The sequence below is a fragment of the Falco biarmicus genome, chromosome 1 (assembly GCF_023638135.1).
Source record: "Falco biarmicus isolate bFalBia1 chromosome 1, bFalBia1.pri, whole genome shotgun sequence".
Classification (NCBI taxonomy): Eukaryota; Metazoa; Chordata; class Aves; order Falconiformes; family Falconidae; genus Falco; species Falco biarmicus.
The window spans coordinates 45281025-45304449 of NC_079288.1; the positions used below are offsets into that span (position 1 = coordinate 45281025).

Below are 23425 nucleotides of genomic sequence, written 5' to 3' on the forward strand. Positions count from 1 at the left end.
GCGGCGCCCCGACACAGCCGCTGGCCCAGGAGGCTGCTCCATGGTTAAAGCTGATGTTTTGGACAACAGCGGAAAAATACTTTGAAGAAATTGGAGGTCCCCTGAAGAAAAGGGGAGCAAGTTACACTGCATGGGACCCCAAAAGAGGGAGGCCCAGCGGCAGAAGGTGCAAACCCCACAGCCCCCACTCAGACGGTGCGCTCTTCTGGAGCCAGAGGAACGGAGGTGCCCGGTGCTGAGCGCCCCGGGTGCACGGCCCTCAGAACAGCCGGCCTCCATGCTGCATGATCCCGGAGACAGGGCACGGGCCAGGGCAGCCCAAGCACCACACTTGGACTCAGCAACAGGCAGCACAGGCCACCACGTTAACGTGTCCATGACCTCATCACAAACTAGTGACCGTGCCACCAGCTTCCTACCATCATTCACCCTACGAGACCACACCGCCCAGAGCACCCCGCTGCTTTTCCATCACCTACAATTGCAAAGGATTGTTATGCTGGCAATCACAAGTCAAAAAAAAAAAAGCAAATCAGGGGAGTCGGGGGGGGTGGGGTGGTGGCATGTTTAGTCTTTATTGGCTTCTCCTTCCACAGGCCTAGCACGACCAACAGGCAGTGGCCTAAGAACAAATGGGGAAGGAACACTTCGGGAATCTGCTCATATTTGTTTTCGTAACTTAATATTACTACAAGTTTTTTCCTGTCTTTTTTTACATGACATTTCCTTATTTCCTGTTTCCAGCCTTTTCTCAAAAACCATCTCCCCACTACAACTTTACACAGTTCATTACTTCCTCTGTGATCATGGAATCATGGAATGGTCAGGGCTGGAAGGGACCTCTGGAGATCACCTGGTCCAACCCCCCTGCTAAAGCAGGGTCACCCAGAGCAGGTTGCACAGTCACGTCCAGAGAGGTTTCAAACATCTCTAGATGAGGTATTCCACACGGAAGAGTAGTTTCCATACGTTTCCACCACTGCTTAATCCTAACCCTTACCCTTTGTTTTCTGTCCATCCACTCTAAAAAATATTCCATTTGGCACAGTGATTGGCATCTATTCACCGGAGACCTGTTGGAAACCCAAGACAGCAGCAGCAAAGTCTCCCAGGTTACTGCCAAACTAACATATTTGAGTTTATTCTCTGTATGGCCTTGGCAAGTAAAGTAAAACTAGCGCTTAGCCTCCCAAAGGTCCCTAATGTTGGGGTTCTTTTCAAGTGCTAGGAACTGATGGAACATCATGTGCATTGGGACAATGATGGGACATGCACTGTCCCGGTTTGCCTGTCAAAAGGTTCCAGCTGCCACCTTTACAGGCTTAGTGCTTTAAAATTACACACCGCTCTGTCTGAACCATTGTAAACCTTCCTCTCTTATGTTTTTACACTACATCCATCATCACAGCATACCTACCCCTGGAAAAAATCTTGCAACCAATTTCTACTTCCACATAAAAAGCTGTGTAGCAGGTAACTGTTTATACAAAAACCAACTCATTTTTCCACTGTTGTGTTGACATTACTACCCAGGAACAACGCATCCATCTTTGTTATAAGTAGAATAAACTTGAATTAAGGAAAAAGTATCCTTAATAGTGACATTTTGGTCCACAATATGGACCAAAACTACGTCTGAATTACAGATCACTCTCGAAAGTCAAAGTAATCAAAAAATCAGATATATTGTGATTTCACTTTTACTAGAATTACAAAGTTTTGCCCAGTTCTTTCTCTTCTTACCATTCTAAAAATGACAATGCTTAATAATTAACTAAAAACACTTCTCAATTCATTGTTTGCATTCCACTTACCAGTGAAAAGTAATTCCACAGAGTCTATCTGCAAACACTGCTTAAGATTCCTGGTTCCTGAGGAAATCCCACAGAGATACAAGTTTGAAACCACAGTCATGACATTATGACAATTTTATGGCTTGACATGTCAAATGCAGGTCAGCACTTACATGGGAAAAATCAAAAGGTCACGAATTTCCTTCCAGAGTTCTGATTTAAAAAAATAACATAATAACGATGTAAAGAAGGAAGGAACAGAGAAAAACCTTTAAAATTTTAGTTACGTTTTATAGTAATTTCCAAAGTCTTCCTTGAAGAAAGAAAACATGAACTAAATCATAATAGGTATAATTATATTCAATTTGACTATTTTATGAAATTATGTTTATTTTAATTACTAGGAAAATGTGACAAAAAATCCACGCTAAGAAGTTTAGTAACATAGAGGCATCAACCGGCTAGGGACATTATTTCATACAAAGATATCAAGGAAAACCTGATAATAACAGCACTGACAAAGCAAGACGTTTCAATGAAGATTTCTTTCCTTGCCTATTTTCACAGAATACCTGGATATTACAACACCTCCAATCCCAATAGGAATTGTTATAGATCATCTCTCTCCAAGGGTGTCGACCTCCAGATTATTAACAATAAATTCATATCTGTCCTTGTTAAAAATTCTGCGGTACTTCCTTAACGAGTGGATTGTTTATCCTGGTCCTTTCTCCAGTTTTCCATTTCAACTGCCATACCGCACGAGGAAATCTTGTAACTGGAGGTGTGACAGCAGAACTGACAAGTTTAACCTACCAAAGTGGGTGACAACAGTGATGACGATGCAGGTTTAAGCACAGGCTAGCAACACAAACAAGCACCCAAAACCCCCCATCAGCTCAAAACACTCTCAGGAAAAGCTCTATTCACATAGGGGAAAGCCTCTATTAACATCATTGGATTCAGCCATTTGACTACAGAAAGTGTAAGTATACTTTCTGGTACAACTGCACTTCTAGTTATTTGGTAGGCACCCTACGATGGGATGAGTTTGTGCATCTCCCTTCTGAATAAAGCTGGCCTCCACACATATATATTGCCCATATATCAGTAATTAAAAATAATGAAATTGACCTTGAATATCTTCTTAACTCTTCAGCAATCTTCAAGCCTCTTTTAGGTCTTGGTAAATAGGCTTGCCATGATTCTTCTAAACGTAACTGAACAAATCTCTCAAGATGGAGAGAACTTTTTAACTGGCATCAAAACACTTCTTTCTCTTTTGATATAGCCTACAGAAACCCCTTCCCAGAACAGTGGGCACTCAGTAAACATTTTCTGCTGCTGCATTATAATTGTTCACATAGCAACACACTAACAGTCTTGGGAGAATTTTGTTTCTTCTTTTCTGAAGAGCTTTCACAGACTTTAACATTAAGTAGATTCTTTTATTTCTTTTCTCTATTTGTAGAGAAAAAAATAAAAGTTATTCAAGATGCACCATATGCCTCTAACCTATCTGCTCTTACCCCTTCAATACATGAGAAAGTTTTAGAAAGTTACCTTTGATATTTTTGTTCCCATTCTCTAAGACCACTTCCTTTCTGAAGTTATTTATGTTTTTCCCCTTTGAAATTACTGAACTGCAAACAAAGTAAGATCTTGACTTGAACACGTTTTAGCCTTAGTGGATTTTAAAGGCTTTTGAGCCCGATGTGAACATTTGAAATTCCGTTTTCTGAGGGTATCTTTCATTCTGCCACCAGTAAATGGTATTTTGGTTTGCCTTGATCTTCTGGTGAGACAGGACTGCTGTGTTTGCAGTGGCACAGCTACTGGCCTCACTCCTGCAAGTCGAGCAAGCAGGCTGACCTGAGAAGCCTCCCCCGAGCACACGGGAACTTTAAAGAGTTCCAAAAAGTTCAGAACATGTTTTTCTGTAACATATAATAATGCTAGAAGTTTTGAAAGATGGGTCAACATATGCCAGGTCATCTGCTGCAAAACCACTTAATAAACAGCTGGCAAATTTTGATGCACCATGCAAGAATGGCAAACTGAGACTTGAATTTCAACTATACTTTCATGCTTCAAACCTTGATTCATAGTTGAGTAATTTAACATGTTTGTTCACTTTTATTAAAACTTATTTAACCAAACTGTATTAGGAAAAAAAATATCTCTTTCTTCAAGGTGAAACCTTGCCTCTGGAAAATTATGACCACCCCATGTTATCATGATCAATATAAATACAAGACACAAGACTTGTGATTTTTGATATTTCGAAGTCCAAGACGTTTTATTTTTCTAAACCCACAAGACTCTAGTGATTTCTATATGGATAATATTATTCTTCTTTTCCTCTCCTGGTAATTTTTCAAAGAGCAAAATCCAAAGGAATTAAAAAAAATGCATTTTTGTTTTGTAAGGCTTTAAAAAGAAAAAGCAGGTTTGGAAAGAGTTTCTTGTTTGGTTCTTTTTGGTGTTTGGGTTTTTTTGTTGTTTTGTTTAATTCCCTCAAGAGCTCAGTAAAGGGTTTTGAAGCAGTCTGAAATTACAATTGCTATTAGGGACAGCCAAGCAAACAGGGAAGAAAATCAATCAGAGTATCAACCTTCCACACACTGAAGACAACGAAAGCTGGGCTAATAGCATCAAGAAAAGGCAGAACATCACAAATTAGCTACATAACTGACTAGAAACAAGTGAGGAGCCTGGCCTTCGCGTAGTGTATCTGTTAAACCTTCGGCTGTGCACCCTGTTAGCAACGTAACACCATTTACAGCACAAGCTCAGACTCGCTGGGGTGTCGATTTTTATCTGTGTATTATCTTCAGATGATCCGGCATTCATTCACTTATCAAACAGAAGACTTAACAAAATCTCAGAACCACTGGCTCCTTCTCGGCCTGCCCTGCCCACAACAATTTTGAAGTCTCCATGAAACTTGGCTGCTGTGGCCAGTGAATGCCATCAGGGCTGCCGTAATAACGTGCAAACAGAATGTTTGCCATGCTGCTTTCCATCGCTTTATGAAAAAGTAACTGCAGCATGAATATGAAGGGCTAGAAAGTTCACCGAATATCTATTTCTTTATGTGGAATCCTATCTAAGATAAGGGCTAACATAAGTTTTTTGGTCTTCTAAAATTACTTTCTCCCCTTGAGTATTCAATGAGCTTGGAAGATCAGCTCAGCAATTACTCCACAGGTCTGTGCACCTTCAGGGCCACATCGACAAGCTTCTGCTGCAGCTCCCAAGAAACGGATCCTCCACACAGCTGATGGCTGAGAGGTCAGATTTTTCCTTTCTGCAAGGAACTTTTGGAAGATTTTTGATGTCAAATGTACACACAGACAGGAATACGTACATGCAATCACGATTTTAACCTATTGTAAGTTATTTCATATTGTTAGTAATGGCTTATGTAGACACGCACAGCCCACCCTCATCTTGCTCCCATGGTATTTGGCAGCATAGGTAGTATGTTAAACTGGACCCCTTGATGTCACTGGCAGAGCTTCAGTGGACTTCATCGTGTGCAGAACTGAAACCTATACAGATTTCCACGCTATTTAATTTTGACTGCTTTCCTGGGAAATGCATTCATCACTGTAAACCAGTTAATGGGAAAGCTGGAAGAAGTAACTCTCGACATATACTTCCTGAAATGCACTTAGAGCACTTCTGCTAAATTCAGAAATTAAACACGTGCTACCCAATTTGCCAAGTAAACACAAAGAGAGACTATGCTGCATTGATTTCAATGTATTTTTGAACAACAGAGAGTAACACAAGGACAACCAAACGGACAGTTAACAGAAAAGCAGGAAGACTGCACTGAAACCAACCTACCCCTAAGCAACCAGGGGGAAGAGTTTGACCCACGCTCCTCTTGACTCTGCACACGAAAACCTCAATAACCAGATCAGCATTTTTCTGTAAATATATTGATGCTGAAACTATCACAACGTTTTGTTTGCCTGCTTCCACTCCTATTCACTAGACAAGATCCTGTACACTTACTGCCGCTTGTGCTCCCCGGCTCTTATGCTCAGAGGTTTCTATTCAGACACCAACTGCAACGAAATACCCGTTTGTTACAGACTGCAGCAACCAGCAGCAGCAGAACCACTAACTTCACTATTTGTCTATTCCTTTTATGTATTTAAAGGTAAATGTGATTTCTATCTCTGTTCAAAGCTTTGAAAGGGACATTTAATGACAATGCTATAAATGGCAGAGAAGGATCCCTGCCTGTGGTTTCTCCCTGGCATTTTTAATACACGTTTCCTTTTACAGCTGCAGCCACTTAAGTTTTCCTGGGATTCTGCTGGAGATCCTCCTACAGAAAAGGCAAGTTTTGTTCTAAACCACCATGTTATAAACAGATTGCTGACTAACATGCCACATCCTTGCTGCAAATTCCAGCCACAGCTTCCTTCTAGGTAGTACAATCTTGATACAGCCGACAATGCAGCCTCAGGGCTGGAGAAAACTGGAAGTCTACAGAATCTGTAGCAAACCCACATTTTCTTTAGTCTTTTCTGTTTCCTCTCCTGTTTCACCTTTACTGTATTTTGAGAGGCTGCTTTTAAAAGACAACTGCAGTGATTTTTTTTAAAAAAAAGCCACACAAACAACAAAAAACTATTGGGGAAAAAAAGGACAGGAAGAGTGAAGAGAAAGGAGGAAGAAAAAAGGAAAGAACAATGTTTTAAATGAACCCTTGCATGAAAAAAATACATGTCATTCACAGCTTTCCAGGGTGCAATGAGTTTAAATTACAACTGGGAGCTCATAAAGGTTTCAACTTACTTTTTTTATACCAGCAATAGGGTAAGGTCTATCTAGCTCAGTGTCCATGCAATTAATTTTAACAGAAATAACCCGGGAAGTGCTCCCAGATGACAGGCACCAGCAATAAGCAAACTGTAAATTGTTCAGCTCTAGATGATCACCTGTCCTTTGCAAAATACAGCTCTCCTCCTAACTCTGGTTAGCAGCACGATACTCAAGGTCCTGCCTCACACCAATCTATTTTATGCTGGGAAAAAGCCATGAGATCTGTGATACATATTTAAAGCAACTTAAAGTGAGTTTTGCTACCAAGTGAATAAGGGACTCCTAGCATCACCACGCTCTGTGTGAGCCAGTCCCTTCATAGCAGATGAGTAAGAGCAGAGGGCAATGCCACTGCTCATTAGAGAGGGCCCCAAGGAACCCTCCAGCAGCCCTGCAACACGAGCCTCCACCTCCTCCAGCCACATCAACTGCTTTTTGTTTCTTTGTTTGTTTTCTTTAGACTATTCTAATCCTTTCAGTTCCTAGGAAAGAGAAAACGAAAAATGGATCGGGCTGCACTAACCAGCATCTCTGGTTGCTGTGGTGTCGTGGTAACAGACACCACACTGCCCCTCCCAGCCCCCACCAGCTGTGCCAGCGCCACCGCTCCGGGGTCCCAGCGGCTGAGCCGAGGTCCAGGCAGAACAAACCCTGCCCAAACCTGCTGGCAAAGTCGGGGCCATCGATGGGCACTACAACCTTCTCAAGGCGCAGGGTAACACTCAAGCGCTCCACTGCGACCTTATAGCGTGATTTCACTGGGATTACAGGGATTGCACTGGAATGCTACCCAAAGGTGCGATTTACTGGGACAACGCTTCGGAAGCACAAATCTGACAGCAGCTCTGTTTACATTTGCACAGAGCATTCTGGTGCCTTCCATTGATTTTTTGTACAGGAGAGATATCACCTTCTGATTCAGCTGTTTCTAACTACAGGCTTCTGAAATTGCCCCCATAATATGGAGTTATATTAATTAATCCGTTTAATATAGAAAATGTACTGTTAAAACAGATCTATTGGATCTACAGAGCTACCGAAAGGGTACTGTGAGAAGAACTCATCTTTAGCCGTTTATGGCCGGTTGTTTCAAAAGCACATTTCCATATCATTAGTTTTCAGGGCTACCACTAAAATAGATCATAAAATATACAATTAATTCATGTATGTTCATTCCAACTCATATTAACAATAAATCTAAAGAATTGTGTTGGGCATTCCAGACAAGAAAGCCTTGCTGCAACTATTTCAGTTTCAGACAGGCCAATGACCAGACGTTGCTGCTCAGTATAACGTTATGTAGCCCCACCGCTACTCCAGATGTAGTTGTTTCTCAGCTCGGTCATCCTTCCTCACACTGAAATAATCTGTGAATATTTTAATCAGATGCAGTAGGCCCATTTAAGTGCCATGGAAATGCAGCAAGAATGGAAATGGCATTCCATCCTTGGAAATGAGCAAAATAGAGAGAAAAAAAAAGTTAATTCCCAGACTATAAGTATCGGTATGTCAAATTTCAGCATCTGGAGAACTGAAACAAATTAAATGCTACCAAAGGAATGGAGCAGCACCTAGCCAAAATCAGTGGCTTCGGAAATTAAGCTTTAATACAAAAAATTTCCAAGAAGCCAGAACTTCTGATTATCAAACCAGACACCAAAAGTGATGACTATGCCTGCGGTGCTGAGCGCACCCAGGACACCCCGGTGCCAAGCGGTGTAGGTGGCTCACACCCTCGCTGATCAGGACCAGTCCCTTCTCACCATCCCCACTAAGATGGGCCCCTCTGGGTGTCGTTAAGAAGTAACTACTTGTGGGTTTATCTAGTTCAAAGTGCTTACGGTGATGTGAGGCTGTGCCACAGCCCGTCAGGCTGGCTTTAACAGTGTGTTGTGAGCGCCGGTGGATGCAGGTGATGCTCTGCCACGGAGAGGTAACCTGGGGGACTGCTCCGGGTAAGAGCAGCAAGCAGTCCTGTGGCATCCTTGCCGCATCACTGTCGGGGGGACTTGGGGCAAACTGATGCCCAAAACTGCACCCACACTTTCTCGCAGAGAGAACGGGATGACCAGCTTAAAAAAAAACAAACCCAGGGAGGGAACTGACTTGCAGACAAGGGACTGAGGGTTGGGAGTGGGCTGGGCAGAAAAACTACTTGGCTTTCTTCATGTGCTCAGTGCTCATTTTGACAGAGTTAAAACAGAACTAAGCTGTAAAAACATTAAGTATCGAATGTAATCATTCTGAAGCTATTTAAAGGAACTAGAACATCCAAAGCTATGTATTTCTTGGGTCTTGCATTTTAAAGTGAAATTATATGAAGAATTTATTTTCGCATCGAAGTGAGAGCTCCAGAATGAAAGCTTAAAAGATTTGTGAAATAGATCCTGAGTCCTTGTTTCATTTTATGTGTACTACGCAGTACACCATCAATATCCAACGAGTATCACATCAGTATCTGTGGACAAGCACTACACAGCTGCAGAACACCATTATGAATGCTTTCCATCACTGACTTCAGAAGAACATCAGTAACCTGAGAATGCAAAAATGCTTCCACTCCTATGCTTTCATAGTGTTTATTATCAAGATTTAACTTCAAATTCCGTTAGGTTTTAAGTCTGCCCAGGAGAGCAAAGCCTCCAGACAGTTTTCCCTCCAGCCACTTTTCCTAGGACGCTAAGCCCACAGGCAGACCTCTACGCTGGAACACCTAAGGTCTGACACAAACATTTTCTGGCTATTACTTGGTCACTCTTTAACCATCCATCTCTGTCTGGGGAAAAATTCTTGAGAATCATTAATTATCATTATAATAATTATCAAAGAAAAAAACAGTGAAAATTTACAAGCGTCTGAGGAATTTCCTCACTGTCATACATCTTCCAAAGGAGCTTAACTCCCAGTCCAGAGTGGTATTAAGGAAAGCAGATGAAGACTCACAGCTATAAATAGATCAAAGATAAGGTTTATCTCAGACTCTACGAACTGTCTTTCTTATCAAATACTTTGCCACAAAATATGTTTTCAATGGTATATAGTCAAACTAAAAGGAAATACTTCTTCTTGAAAGCATGGGCTGTGACGTAACCTGGAGGGGCTCCATCTGGTTAGACCTTATTTTGTTCATTTAACTCTGCAACGTACTTTTCCTTAACACACAATGCAGTGAGCAGTATCATCTCAGCTTGTTCAAGGTGCGGTGCTGTAGCTCCCGAGCAGCTTTGCAGTGTGCAGCGAAAAGGCTTCGTTGGAAGGAGAAGGCTCCACACACCCCTGCAGGAACATGCAGGACTGCCTATTTGTGCAGCAAATAGTTCGATTCTGCGCTGAGTATAAAGCAAACTTCTGACATTCCCCATGCTGCTTCCCAAAGCCACAATTCATCTCTGTACGTGCTGTGACTTTTCAGAATATTTTTAGTGCATGAGGCAGCTTTTCAAAGACCTCTTAACTCTTGTAATTCATCCTACAAGCATAAACCAAACCAGGTCGGCCAACTCTTTCTGTAACAGAACTGCACCTTTAAATACCACTAATGCCAGATGGTCTCGGCATATAAAGCAGCATGAGACAACATATTAATGCTACTCAAACAAGCAACTTGTGCCAGCAGCAGACCAATGAAATCAGCCTCAGCCTGCTAATCCTCTCTGTCTCCATGGCAACATCTATTTCCGACAATTCTTCAATTTTCAAGTCAGATGAGCTTGTTGGCTCTTAAACTTCTCTATTGAGAGGGTCTTCTGCTGGCAGGTACTTTTTCACTTTGTACTGGCTACTGTTATAATACAGAATTTATTTTCATCAGCTGCTCCATGGAGTATCAAGGAACAGATGCTCCTCTGTTTCTGTTTATTTATAGACTTTTCCAGTAAAGATTTCCACTATAAGATTTCCACTATATATTTCCACTACAGATTTGTTCCCCTAACTGTAACACATGGAAACCCTGCAAATACAGACATCTCTGTTGCAACTCTACCTACCAGCACCAAAAGGAAAGGAAGAATTGGTACCTTCTTCATACTCCTCTGCTACCAAGGCAGGGGTTTAAAAAGAAAACAACAAAAAAGAAAAACAACAACAAAAAAAAAACCACAAACCAACCAAAAAAACCCAAAAAGAAACAAACAAAAAAAAAAACCCACAAAAAATGTGTATCTGCAGCAGGCAGACAAACAGTGAGAGAAACTCTTGACTCCTCCTCCCCATATGGCCATTAGCATAACTGAGCCAGCACAAGGAGTGGGCTACCTGCCACTCGGCCAGATCTGTCAGGGCAAGGGCAGGAACGGCACCTTAAGGTCAGCTCGAACGCTGGCCCGCACACCATCCACATGAACCTCTGTACTGGGTACGGCACACAGCCACACACCGACCTGCGGCAGGGAAGGTGAGAACCCGGCAGGGAGGTGAGAACCTGGGGCACGGGGAGAGAATGTTCTTATCCCACAGACAAAAAATACACGGCAGAGCCAGGAAAGAAGCCAGACATCCTTTATCACAAAACCACTTTTCCTCTCTGTGAAACAACTTCCTACAACGACAGTGTCTGAAGTTCAAACACACGGTAGCCCAGCTCCCAACCCCACAGCCTTTTTCTTCTCTCCATCCCACCGTGTACTGATGTCACCACAAAGACAGACAACATTTCATTCAGAAAGACATAAACTTTGATCACTCATTCCTTAAGTGCAGGCTATTAGAGAACCAAAGTCACATTTAGCCTTCTTTCCTAAGGGTGCACACACACGAGTTGGCTTGAACATTAGGATTTATAAGCCTCCTGCTTACAACAAAGATTTCAGATGTGCAGCTCCCACTGACTTCAGTTTGATTTGTGGATGCTCAGCACCTCGATGGGAGGAGAAATTAAAACACTGTCTACTCTACAGCAGGTGAAATCTGACATGGAGAGTCAGCTTACCATAGGCATAAAGCTCCATTTGAAATAACAGGTTTCTACACATGTAAAAAGTGTTTATTTAGGTCTGCATCTCAGCCCAATTTTGTGTATAGTTCCAGAATTGTGCTTTGGTGCAATAAGTCAAAATGCAGAGCCAGCCAAAACCACAAAACATTCAGTTTAGCATAGGAAAAAAGGTTAATTTTGAATAATAAATGTGCAAGGAATACACCGATCATAGCCGTGAAGGGCAGTGATGCTGTGGGTGGGCTCCCTTTACTTTTGAGGGACACAAAAATAAAAGGACATGCAAATTACATGTCTTGCAGCTAGAAAACTCAGGGAAAAAACATGCATTAATTCACACACATGTTAGCTAGTTATCTCTAATGTAGTGGTACAGGAAACAGCTATGCAAAAAGTTTTGACCTTTGAAATGTCTCACCGTTCTTTCACTTTTTTTGTATCTTTCAACTGTTGGTTGTATTTCTCATAGCAAAGCACTGCATGATTTTTCTTTTGTTTGGGGAACTAATATGCAAAGGTCAGGGTCATACTTCCTAGGTACCAAAAATACCTACCAGATCATTCGACTGGTATACTACCAAGGATGTCTCTGCTAAGAAAACGCTTATTAAACTGTGACCAGTCAGATGTCCCACGTGACCAAACAGTTCTTTCTGCTCAGCTTTGAGGCAGACCTATATCTAAGGATAAATACTCGAAATGGCGTTCTCACTGTAGGTAGGCTCTGCAGCCAGAGAAGTGGATTTCTTTTGTCGTAAATCAGGCAGCTCACGCTCCATGGTCACAAACAACTCCATACAAAGAACGACTATCTCAGCTTTCTCCACAGGACTTGACTTGTAAGTAAACCAGGATGTCAGGATTTGCTCATAATTCAGTATGAGCCACCAGCAGGAAGCAGCTGCTAGCTTATACATTTATAAATGTCTCACCTTGGAAAAAGAATTAAAGATAAATTTTTACTGCCTTCGAACTGCCAACCATGGGTTTATGATTCCAGATTTCCTCTTCGCTGGCCATTCTAACATATGTATCTGTATGGACCCGAGCCCCACAGCCCTGTGACAACCACCCTGTTACCTGCTGCTGCCATGGGAAGACGCAGCCAGTGGCGATTCAGCCAAGACACCCTCAGCACACTGCCAGAAACCTCCACCCCAAAGGGAAGGGCACGACAGACCGAGACCGCGCTTTTAGTCTGGTGTCCTCGTCCCCAACAGTGCCTCTGGAAGCAGTAAGCGAGGTGACAGCTCCCGTGCTACAGGGCAGCTACCACATTGTGGCACGTGTTCATCATTTGGCAGAATTCCAATTCCAAAATCCCAAATTCCAGCAAGCTGTTTTCCAGCTCTGTTGTTCTGCAGAGCTCCTAACCCACTCACAACAGAGCACCAGCTTTCAGCCTTAAACCTGAGATAACACACGCAAATCTGTGGCAGCCAAGAGGCTCAAATTCATGCTACATGGCAAAGCAAACCTAACCACTCCGCTACCATTTTACTGATAGGGATTATTTTTTTCCAACCTTTTAACTACAAAGACCCTTGGTGTCTTCATTTAACCTCAGCATACCAGAAAGTAAGCCTCAAACATAACATCCTGATCCCACTGAATTCACTGAACCCTGGGTTTTGATGTGCACACCAAAATGAAGTATATGTAGTACATGACCCTTTACTCCACTGCTCATACAAAAAAAAAGAAGTGACATGACTTTTTTTTAGGAGGAACATGAATTAAAATAGGCATGAAGACTTAATAATATAAATTAATCTGCTAAGATCAGGCCAGGTTAAAAAATGGTGTATTTCAGAAAGCAAGCATATGAAGCACAACAAAGCACTTTAGATGAAGGCTGGGATACATCAGGCCTTAGCCATAAGCTCCTGCACACATTCCCAAGTTCAACGCCTGCCCAATGTCACCTCCTCATAGTCAGCAGAGAAAAGAGACATTTTCAGAGGATGCTGCAGCCCAACCAAGAGGGCTACCTAGGAACCAGCAAGGCAAGATGATAGCATGAGTATGGATGCACAGCAGCAGGCTTCTAAACCACGTACCACCTTTAAAAACAAAAATCGGGTAGCATGAACAAAGAACTAATTCTAAATTAATTTTAATACTAAATTATTAGCTGAGCCTAGCAGCAACTCCACTGTTACAACCAAAACCTTGTGTTTATTCTGAACAGGAAGACCTGTCTCACACTTTTTGCCCTCTGTGTAATTTAAGAGCTTCATACATTGACCACTAAATCATAGATAAATGAAAAGTTTCTCCTGAATAAAATAAATTAAGAATTAATATCATAACAAGATCACTTTTCAATAAATCACATGGTTATAATTTACTGCCTTTGACAAAATGTCTCACAAAGTCTTGGGAAATCCCTGTGCTTTATAGACTTCTCACTGATCCTCTGGAGTCTGCGTTAATGTCACCATAATAAAACATCCCTTTAATTCAGACCAGCAAGAAAACAGGCTCACCTCGTGTCTTCTTTGGGAACGGTCAAGGTGCTCTGCAGCTGCAGGAGGCGGTGACAACTCTTCCTTTAAAAGAAACTGAAGTAATCTACTCTTTCAAAAGGAGCAGGATTGTCAAAACCAGCCTGAGTCAGATCAACAAACTGGATGTTCTGCATACTCTGACTAATATTAAGCCTGAAAAAATAAAACAACTGCTTTCTGTGGAGTCCTGTTTATTCTTAATGATTACAGCCCCTTGTTTGCCTTTTGTGTCACTCCTGCCAATAAAAGGGAAACTTCTGAGGTGGGTAGCTGGGATCTACAGGGCTTTTGCAGGTACCACACAGCCTCTCTTAACCCTTTTCTAAATGATCTAACAAGGGAGGCCTTTAAATAGCAGCCAGTGATGGAGTTTGGAGTAAGGGTGTTGTATCTCTAGGAAATGCTGCAGAGCCTGCCCAGCACAGCTGCCGAACCACACGTACCGTGAATTTCCCCTGACTTCAATGGGAATCTGAACGGCATTAACAACCAGCTGCAAATGGGACCCATCAACATGCCTACCTCGCCATGATTTTCGCTGGAGTTTTGTGAGCACATTTTTCTCTTGGTATTCTACACCTCTGTTCTTAGCTGAACACTATTAGAACTGAGGACGAAATAAGAAATATTAAGGAAATATCATTTATTTAAGAAAGAAGATACATAAGGAAGGAAAATATTTTCAAAAAACCTGTGTGTTATGAAATACATTCTAAAAAAAATATGAAGTTATTCAAGGGTCCTAAAAATACAATAGATGCTTCTAAAAATTCGCTCAGCACATACAAACAGCCATCTTATTGCCAGCAAATCCTACAGCCCTCCTGAGACCTGCACAACCTACACAATCTGTGAAGGACACTGGGCATCCCACTCCGAATGCAAGCAGCATTATAATCCTGCTGCCAAAGGATTATGCCAAATCCTGGCTGGGAGACTCCAGGGGGACCACCCTAAGTGGCACTACAACCCGTAAGGGATTGTGGTGGAAAGTTAATTACAGCCTCTCGTTTTCCGCAGAACAAGCGCGGTGCAGCCAGCCCCAGATCTGCATCCCAGGAGGCGAGTCCGCAGCGCATCCCTGCAGCGCTCGCTGGGAAAGCCAGAATGCCCTCACAAGCTCTAAAGGAAAATCTATTCCCTGATGCACAAAGGAAAGAAAGATCCCAGATGCAGAGGGCTACATGAATAACAGGTTCAGCCATGGTTTATTCCGCGTTTCATGTCATACATCCCTGCAGAGACACCAGGAGCTGCCCTCACTCACACGCTTGGTCTGGCACTGCGGGTGCTCGTCACCCTGCTGCCCAAAGAGCAGCTCATCTTTAAAGAGGATTGCAAATGTAAGCCATGAGATAAGGAGAGATGCTGAACCACAGCTGACAGAAAAACGTGACAATATAACGTGGTCAGCACAGCACCTCCTGCACTGACACACAGCTTATACCCACCCACCCACAGCCCCAGCTTTGTGCAATGCAGCGGGATGACTGAACTCAGCACACTCAGTGTTTACCAGCGACCAGCCCCATATCCCTCAGCAGCTCCCTTCAGAAAAGGAATGCTAAACAATTGGCCTTTGATAAAAACTGGTGTTTGCTTAAACCTCAAGCATGAAAAAATTAGGCTTCCTCTCTACAAGCTCTTGCCGTATACAATTTGTATTAATGCTCTGCAAAACTGGGAAACACTAACAGGGCCCATCAAAAAGCTCACAAGATTTCCACTTGCAAATTCTGAGCATAAGGAAAAGAAGCTTTAGAAAATCAAGCGCAATTAATTGTGAGTGATAAAACTAGCACAGCTGCACCTGATGACATCACCATAACCAAGAGCCGAGCCACGTGCTTTCTGCCACCGCCAGGATGCCCTGCCCTGCCGCCCCACGTTGCGCTCACCCACCCGACTTGGGGCAGCCCGCAAGCCCCAGGTGACACCGGGTGTGTCCCCCTCCTGGGACACACACCGGGGCAGCACAGCGGGTGCCCACGCCGGGCTGGCTGAAAGCTCGGCAGCCTCCTACACGTTTGCTTCTTCTTGCTGCCACTGCTTCTCTTTGAAAAAGAGCAGCGCTTGCTGACGCTTGCTCTGAAATGGCTGCAGTCATTGCAATTACAACCACTTAAAAGTCTTTAGAAATGGGGTTTGTGCAACGGTGAAATACAAACACTTTTCCCCTGTGAGTTGGTTAGCTTTACTGACCACAATTCTTACCACAGACAGCGTTAGTTCACACAGACGGTGGCACAGCTGAACGAGGGAGCACTTCAGTGACACCACGACACACAGGTACGGCTTCTCTATTAGCGGACGGATCTTGGATTTCCCCATTCATTAGCACCAAGCAGAGGCACGATTTTCACTTCTCTTTCAGTTACCCTTTGACTCCGTTTTTGCAGGAGGAAACAGCTCCAGCACTGCAGGGCTGGAGCGTGAGAAGCCAAAAGCCCAACCCTGGGTGACTGGGGGGGGTGGGGCTGGTCCGGGAGCCACCATCCCATTTGGGAAGTCACACAGCTTGTTCAGTGGTGCAACGCTCTGGTGTCCTTGGAAACGGAGAAGCCCAAAGTATGTCATATCCTAGAAAATCGCCTCTCAATTACAAATAAACCTTCTCCTTCTGTTTTTAAAGATGCTTGTCAGGAGAAGGATGAACAATAAAATCATTAACATTGAAAAAAACTTTCAAATTAAATACTGCTTTGGAAAAAAACATCAAGGATTTTGTTTCCAAAATGTCATCATTCTGGTATTCTCAGGATTTCCGCTTCCTTTTCTCTAGCATGAACAGTCCGATGAAAATGTCACAAATGTGCGGATTATTTTGTTGCCACAAAATCTGTATTTTCATCCATCCCCTCTCCCCTCTATTTGATGCAAAAGTAATTTTCAGAGCCTGTATATGTAACACACGTAATCAGACAATTACTAAGCCTTGCTTTGAGGATTTCTTCAGAAAACTAAACACTGACAAATAACAACTATAAAAATCTCAGTAATTTATTAAAACAAAAAAAAAAGTAGGAGTTGAAAGAAATTCTTATCTATGTTTTTTTCATGTAAATGGAAAAAAAATACTCTTTAAAGTGTCAGAATGTTTCATTTTCACATTAAAAGTGAAGCGGTAAGGGAGGGGACTGATCTTGCACCACTGAAATCAATGGTATAAATGAGTCAGAAGTGGCAGCATGCCTAAAAAGTGGCTAAACACTAACGGTGGAGGAACTGCTTTTGGCATTAATCAATTCTAAATATACTTCACTGCTATTCAAGAATACCAAAAAATGAGCTTAGTTATGGTAATAAAAAAAAGCCTCGGGAGACAGCACCCATTTGGTGCTTGTTCAACAGAACATCAGATATCCAATGCCTGTTTGCTCTCTCAGGAGCAGTCAGTATTCTCTTGCACCTGAATTAAGGCAAAATATTGTTTAGTCTGTCCCACAAATAATCTGTGCTTTACTATCAACTGTTCTCTGTTTTCCCTTGGTACATCATCAGCTTCCCACAACCACTTTCTCCTCGCTTTACCTCACCTTGCCGTATGCCATATTCTTTCAACTTTGCCAATTTTTGGCAAGCACAGGGACAAAAGCGTGTTTTCTTACATAATCAAAGCTACTCCAGAACATTTTGATCACTTCCAGTCTAGGTTCATACAACACCTACATCCAACCACTGACACAGTCTCATTCAAGTCTTCCTCTGCCCTAATCACCTAGTCCCCACCGACTCAAAGCAAGGTTATCCGCGTGGGACAGCTGTGTCACTAGAAAACTGTTAAAAGTTCAAGTATCTTCATCTCTGGATTTTGCCTCTCCTTATTCAAGGGCTTCTTCTCCAGCAGCAACTGCAGGCTCTAATCTCTCATGCAGGTGCAGTATCAGCCTAAAGAAATTGCTGCCACAAAAAAACAAAATCACAAAATATTAGACCAGCCTGGGTTTGGTATGACCCACCAGGGAAGCAGAGGTAGCCTGGTGCTCAAGTCTGCGGAGAAGGCACCACGTTCTCCGAGTGTTTAACCTAAGATGAGAAACTTTAGGCAGTCTCACGCTTCTGGCGTTCACCATGTCCCTGGGAAGAGCTCAGTGAAGGCCCAGTGTGTGTCCTCCGAGTGACTAATTCGGGTCCCCAAGATTTGCCAAGACACTTTGTATGCTTATGCAAGAAATGAGACTGGCTTATATACAGTCATTCTGGTTTCCAGTGCAGTATCAGGGCTTCAAAAACAAAAAACCTCACACTGTGTATTTACCCCATCAAAAGATGAAGCCTTAACAATTCGTTCCAGTTGCTTCATTCATGGAGGATTTGTTCCAGCTGCTTTGGAAGTCTAAAGCATATTTCTAAAATTTTCCTATTTCTCTCATGCATTTTTTTTCAAATACTGCACATGTATCATAAATTCATTTTCAAAAATAGCTGATACTCTAAAGTTGATTTATATGCTTGCATACAAAGGCGCTCACACAACACTGCACAGCCGTGCAATATGGTTATGCAATATATGCATGTATGTACATTATTTGATTTACTCAGTACAAAGCCTCTTTACTCAGTACAAGGAGTCTTTATTGGTGCTCTGCTGACACTTTCCTGATTTATTTTGTCATCATCTTGCTTACTAAGTGAACAGAAACATATTTTTTTGTTTTCACAGCAGCTCACTAGATAATTCACGTATCATGCCTGCATATTCCAGGCTTCTAGAAGCATGAGCTCTCTACAGACTGTAAACCTATGAACCACAGTATGCATTTCATTTATGCTCATACATGTTTAAAAATAAACCCCGTGACACTCAGGAGTTCTTGTAGGGACAGATTCTGTTCAGCAATAACAACTGGTTGGCCTGTCACGAAAAATTAACTATATGTATATGTGTGTCTGTGAAACTATCATTTTTTAGTAACGATGATAAATCAGGACCTGATCACACAAGCTTTAATCACAAAATATGTCTTTATTCCTGTCGTTGCCCTGGGAATCAAGCATGGATGCTCTGAGCCAGCGAGCATCCCCCCTCAGGTACGAGCTGCAGAATCAGCCTCCTATTCCCTGCCCAGCCTGGTACAAGGCTCCACTTCTTCCACTGCACGGCTTAAAAAAGCTCACACGGAAAAATAAACAGTGCTACCTTCTACTGCACAGCAGAAGAAAGGGCACGCTATTGAGAAGCACCATTAGGATAACACGTAGGTGCTTAGGCTCTGTAAGGAAGGCGCCGGGATGTTAATCTGTGCCTTTACAACTCTCCCGAAGGACCACAACCATAACCAGGCACGGGGTCTGGCTCACCGCCGTCCCTAGGCAGATCCCTGGGTCCCCCGCATGTGCCACTGCAGACAGCGACAGCAGCTGTAGCAGCTCTCCACTTCTTGAGAAATGCTCGGTACCTCACAGAGTGAAACTCCGAGGACTGAAATAAAACAATTAAATTGTGCTGGGTCAACCCCTGGTTAATCCTCTGCAAAACCCAGCATTTTCAGCATCCGCCACTAAAGATTGCCAGGACTCATCACATTCCCTGCCACGTGACTGGGACATTACAACATGTGGCATTTTTGTCTATAGGGCTCCCTTTGTGAGGGACCGAGCACGTTCTAGGGAACGCTTGACATGCGCTGCAGCTTTTACGTGGATGGAATCCACAGGAAATTTTCTTTTCTGCAGCCTGTTATTGCTCACTGATACGCAGTTGGAGTCTCTCTGGGCTGGGCTCAATGACAAACCCTTTCCCAGGTCAGTGATGCCAACCGGAGAAGCGGCGTGTCCCCGGGAAGTGGCACGGCCGCGCCGCGGGCTGCAGCGTGCTCCTGGCCCCTGCCCCAGCCGGCACAAGTGCCCGACAGGGACCTGGGGTGATGTCCCCTGACACAACGGATCATTCCGGCCCACAAATGGCACAGTGGCGACAGATTCACTCTGTGCTTCAGGACCACCCCTCACGCCAAGATGGCACCAAACCACAAGGAAAATTCTCAACTTTCACTGCAGTTCCTACATTTTTCATTCCAGGACAACGCTTTGCTACCCCGTCCCTCTCCTCCGTCTCCCTTACACTCAGCACCGCGTAACCTCCACCGGCAGCCCCAGTGCTGGCAGCGGCACCGAGTCCCCTGCGGGCGCGGAGCCAGGTGACGCTCAGGCCGCGGAGCCGCACGCAGCCCCGGCCGTGCCCGACACGCCGGGGCCCACGGCAGCCACGTCTCCGCCGACAACCCGGGGGCTCGAGACCCGGTCCGTGACCCGCCGAGGGACGCGCGGCGCCGCGCCGGTGGCTCCTGGCCGGCCCCGGGCACCTGTCGGGATGGCGCCCTTGGGCGCGCCGAGCCCGGCGCCGCGGTCCGCCCTGCGCGCGCACACGGCGGCATCCGCGCGCCCTTCCGCGCGCCCCGCGACACCGGCGCGGCTCCACGGGCACGTGCCCCCCGCGGCGCCCCCCGCGCGCTCCCGCCCCTTCACCGGGCTCTCGCCGCGCCTCCCCCGCAGGGCGCCACGGCCAGCCGCGGGGCGCGGGGTGCGGCCGGTGGCGCTCCCGCAGCAGCGCCCGAGGGACAGCGCCCGACCGCAGCCGCCGCGCCCCGCCCCGCCCCGCCGCCAGGTGCGGCGCCGCCCCCTTACCGGGCTCGTGCTCGCCGGGGCGGTCGGAGAGCTCGATGACCAGCAGCTCGCGGCCCTCGGCGCTGCGCCCCACCGTGTAGATCCTGCTGATGGCCGGGCACTGCAGCCAGACGGCCACCAGCGCCTCCCGCAGCTCGGCGTAGCGGTGGTACTCGAAGGAGATGCCCTCCTCGGCGCTCAGCCGCCGCCGCCGGCTGGCACCCCCCGGCCCCGCCGCCGGCTCGGCCGCCGCCCGGCAGGCAGCCAGCAGCCCGCAGAGCGCCAGCAGCACCCGCGCCCGCACCGCCATCCCGCCCGCCTGCCCGCGGCCGCGCAGCTGCCCGGCCCCGGCGGGAGGGAGGGAGGGACCGAGCGAGCGGGGGGCGGGGCGGGGAGGCGGGACCGGCCGCGCGGGGGGGCGCTCCCGCAGGGGGGGGTGGGGTGCGGACCCCGTGGCGGCGGAGCGCGGGGAGCGGCAGCGGCGCGGGGCGCACCGGGCAGCCAACACCTGCGCGCTGGAGCGGCCCGGGGCGGGGCTGGCGCGGCGCTGCTTCGCGGCCCGGTGAAACACCCTCCCCCGCCGTCACCCGCTCCCGAGAGCCGGGGAGCAGGCGGCGCCGCGGGGTCACACCGCACCGCGCTGCTGCCGTGACACGGCGTGTGCGATGGGTCCCACCGGGAGGGCGGCTGGCGATGGGCCGTGAGGCAGCGTGGCCCACCGCAGGCAGCGAGAGCAGCAGCACTGGCTCCCCGGTACTGGCGGTACTGGGAGAGCGCGTCCCGCGTGCCCAGCGGGAAGTGGAGCCTTCGCCGCACATCAGTGAGCCACCGGCTGCTCCAGCCCGCAGCCACTGCGGGACCCCCGGCGCCACCTGGGTCCCCTCCCGTCGCTATAGGCGTAGGTGTTCAGAGTGTGCCGAAACAGCCCGTACAGGACAACTGATAAAAGAAAACGGCTAAGTGCTAAAGAGCAACTTCCACATTAGTGTTTTTCATTGTTTTTAAAGGACAGAAAGCCTCACTGGAAAATCTGGAGACCTTCAGAATTTTGAAAAGTTTGAAAATCACACTCCAGTTTTTCCTTCTACAAACAGAATCTTGTCCCTGATAATCTAATACATATTTTACCCTGATCTGAAAGGGTGAGCCTGTATAATGTCCTGTTCCATCACCAAATTACGTCAAATCAATTTTCAGAAAGATCTGTTAATAACCCTTTGTGATCTTGGGGATATTTTCCTAAATTACAGGTTATCTAGTTCCAACCAAGAAGATAATGGAAATAACATCTTCCAGGAGAACATCTTCATTGATGCTTTGTGATACACCAGCTCAGAAACTCATCTAACACCTGAAACTCAGACCTGAAAATGCAACTATTACATACAAATACTGACATCTCCATTTGCCTAGAGTCACTTACGCTCGTTACCTGTAAGTGTCCTATCAGTCCTGGGCTATTGGAGGTGTTTCTTCCCAGCAAGCACCAATGCTCACTCACCCACTCCTCACCATCATCCAGCACCAGCTGGGTTCAGAAGCTTCTGTGCCCAGCGGAATTCCAGGGTTACAAGAATGCGCCCATGTGCAAAGGGACCTTCAGAGCACTTCTCAGAGCCTTCAACTCTTCATTCTTACTGCAACAAAACTTTGGGAGATGCCCACCATCACATCGCATCAGCTCTGGGGTTATGACAGTGCAAATTTGCTCTAAGCATTTTCCAAGACTTGGATGCTGATGCGTTGTTTTCTCTTCCCAAGACCACTGCTCAGCCGCAGGATCACAGAAGTGCCATCCCTCTGACAGCATGAAACGTATTACAAATTTGTTGATGACTTCACACTACTTTAGAATTATGTTCAGTACGTGCAACGCTCTCAGAGCTCCAAAAGGAACTGCAAATAAAGGTAGCTGACCTAGCATTCAAGAGATCCACATTCTTTTTCAGTTTTGTTGGCTACATTCATCACAGGCTAAATATTCCTCCTCTCCATCACTTTCCCTTGCACCCTATACACAAAGTAAACAAATCTGCTGATGTTGTGATTTTAAACTTTTTTAGTATCATTTTCTGGGAGAACTTTCTGATCAGTCAAAAAAACCCTTTGTGCAGTGTAGCAACTGCATTGGCTTCCCTTCAAATTTATTTGCCCAAAATACAGTGTCACTAGAAGATGCAAGTAAGCTCAGAAATAATCTTTTTCTTTTCATCTCTTCAAGCAGTGAATTATTATTCCACTACACAAAACTAGTCTCACGACGAGATCTGAATGGATTTACACTGATTTCCATACTTATTAACCACCCCTAAAATAATTAAGAAAATGAGTACCTATAAAAGCACATGCACACACACATCTTGTATAAAACAGGGCATTTTATATACTATGGAATGTTTCATTTTGAGTTCACATGTACTAAATTTTTTTTAATACAGGATTAAGAAATGATGATTAGATTCTCAGGCATCTTAGGAGCATTCGCAGAACTGAGCAGGAGGAATAAATCTGTGACTTCCTTTGGATCTGATCCCTCCCCGTTTTCTACAGTTCGGAGATGAGGACTGTCATCACAAGCAAAGGCCAAATTCCCTTGTAATATGGAAAAAGGTTCTGCACTTCCCTCAGAGGAACACCCTAACTGCAAGGGCGTTCTCAGCCTATGTGCGTAACCAGGCTTCTGGGCAGGGCCTTGTAAGCCTATGACACTAACTAAAGCAGGGAGCAGAGCTGCT

At 45.2% G+C, this 23425-nt stretch overlaps 1 protein-coding gene across 1 annotated transcript in view; it reads right to left on the reverse strand.

The window, feature by feature from the left end:
• Positions 1 to 21068, reverse strand: part of CPE (carboxypeptidase E) — a 58281-nt gene extending 37213 nt beyond the window's left edge. The window contains exon 1 of the mRNA XM_056331806.1: positions 20712 to 21068. Within this exon, the coding sequence (XP_056187781.1) occupies positions 20712 to 21000 (289 nt within the window). The 5' untranslated portion in view covers positions 21001 to 21068. The remainder of the gene's footprint in view (positions 1 to 20711) is intronic.
• Positions 21069 to 23425: the final 2357 nt, after the last annotated feature.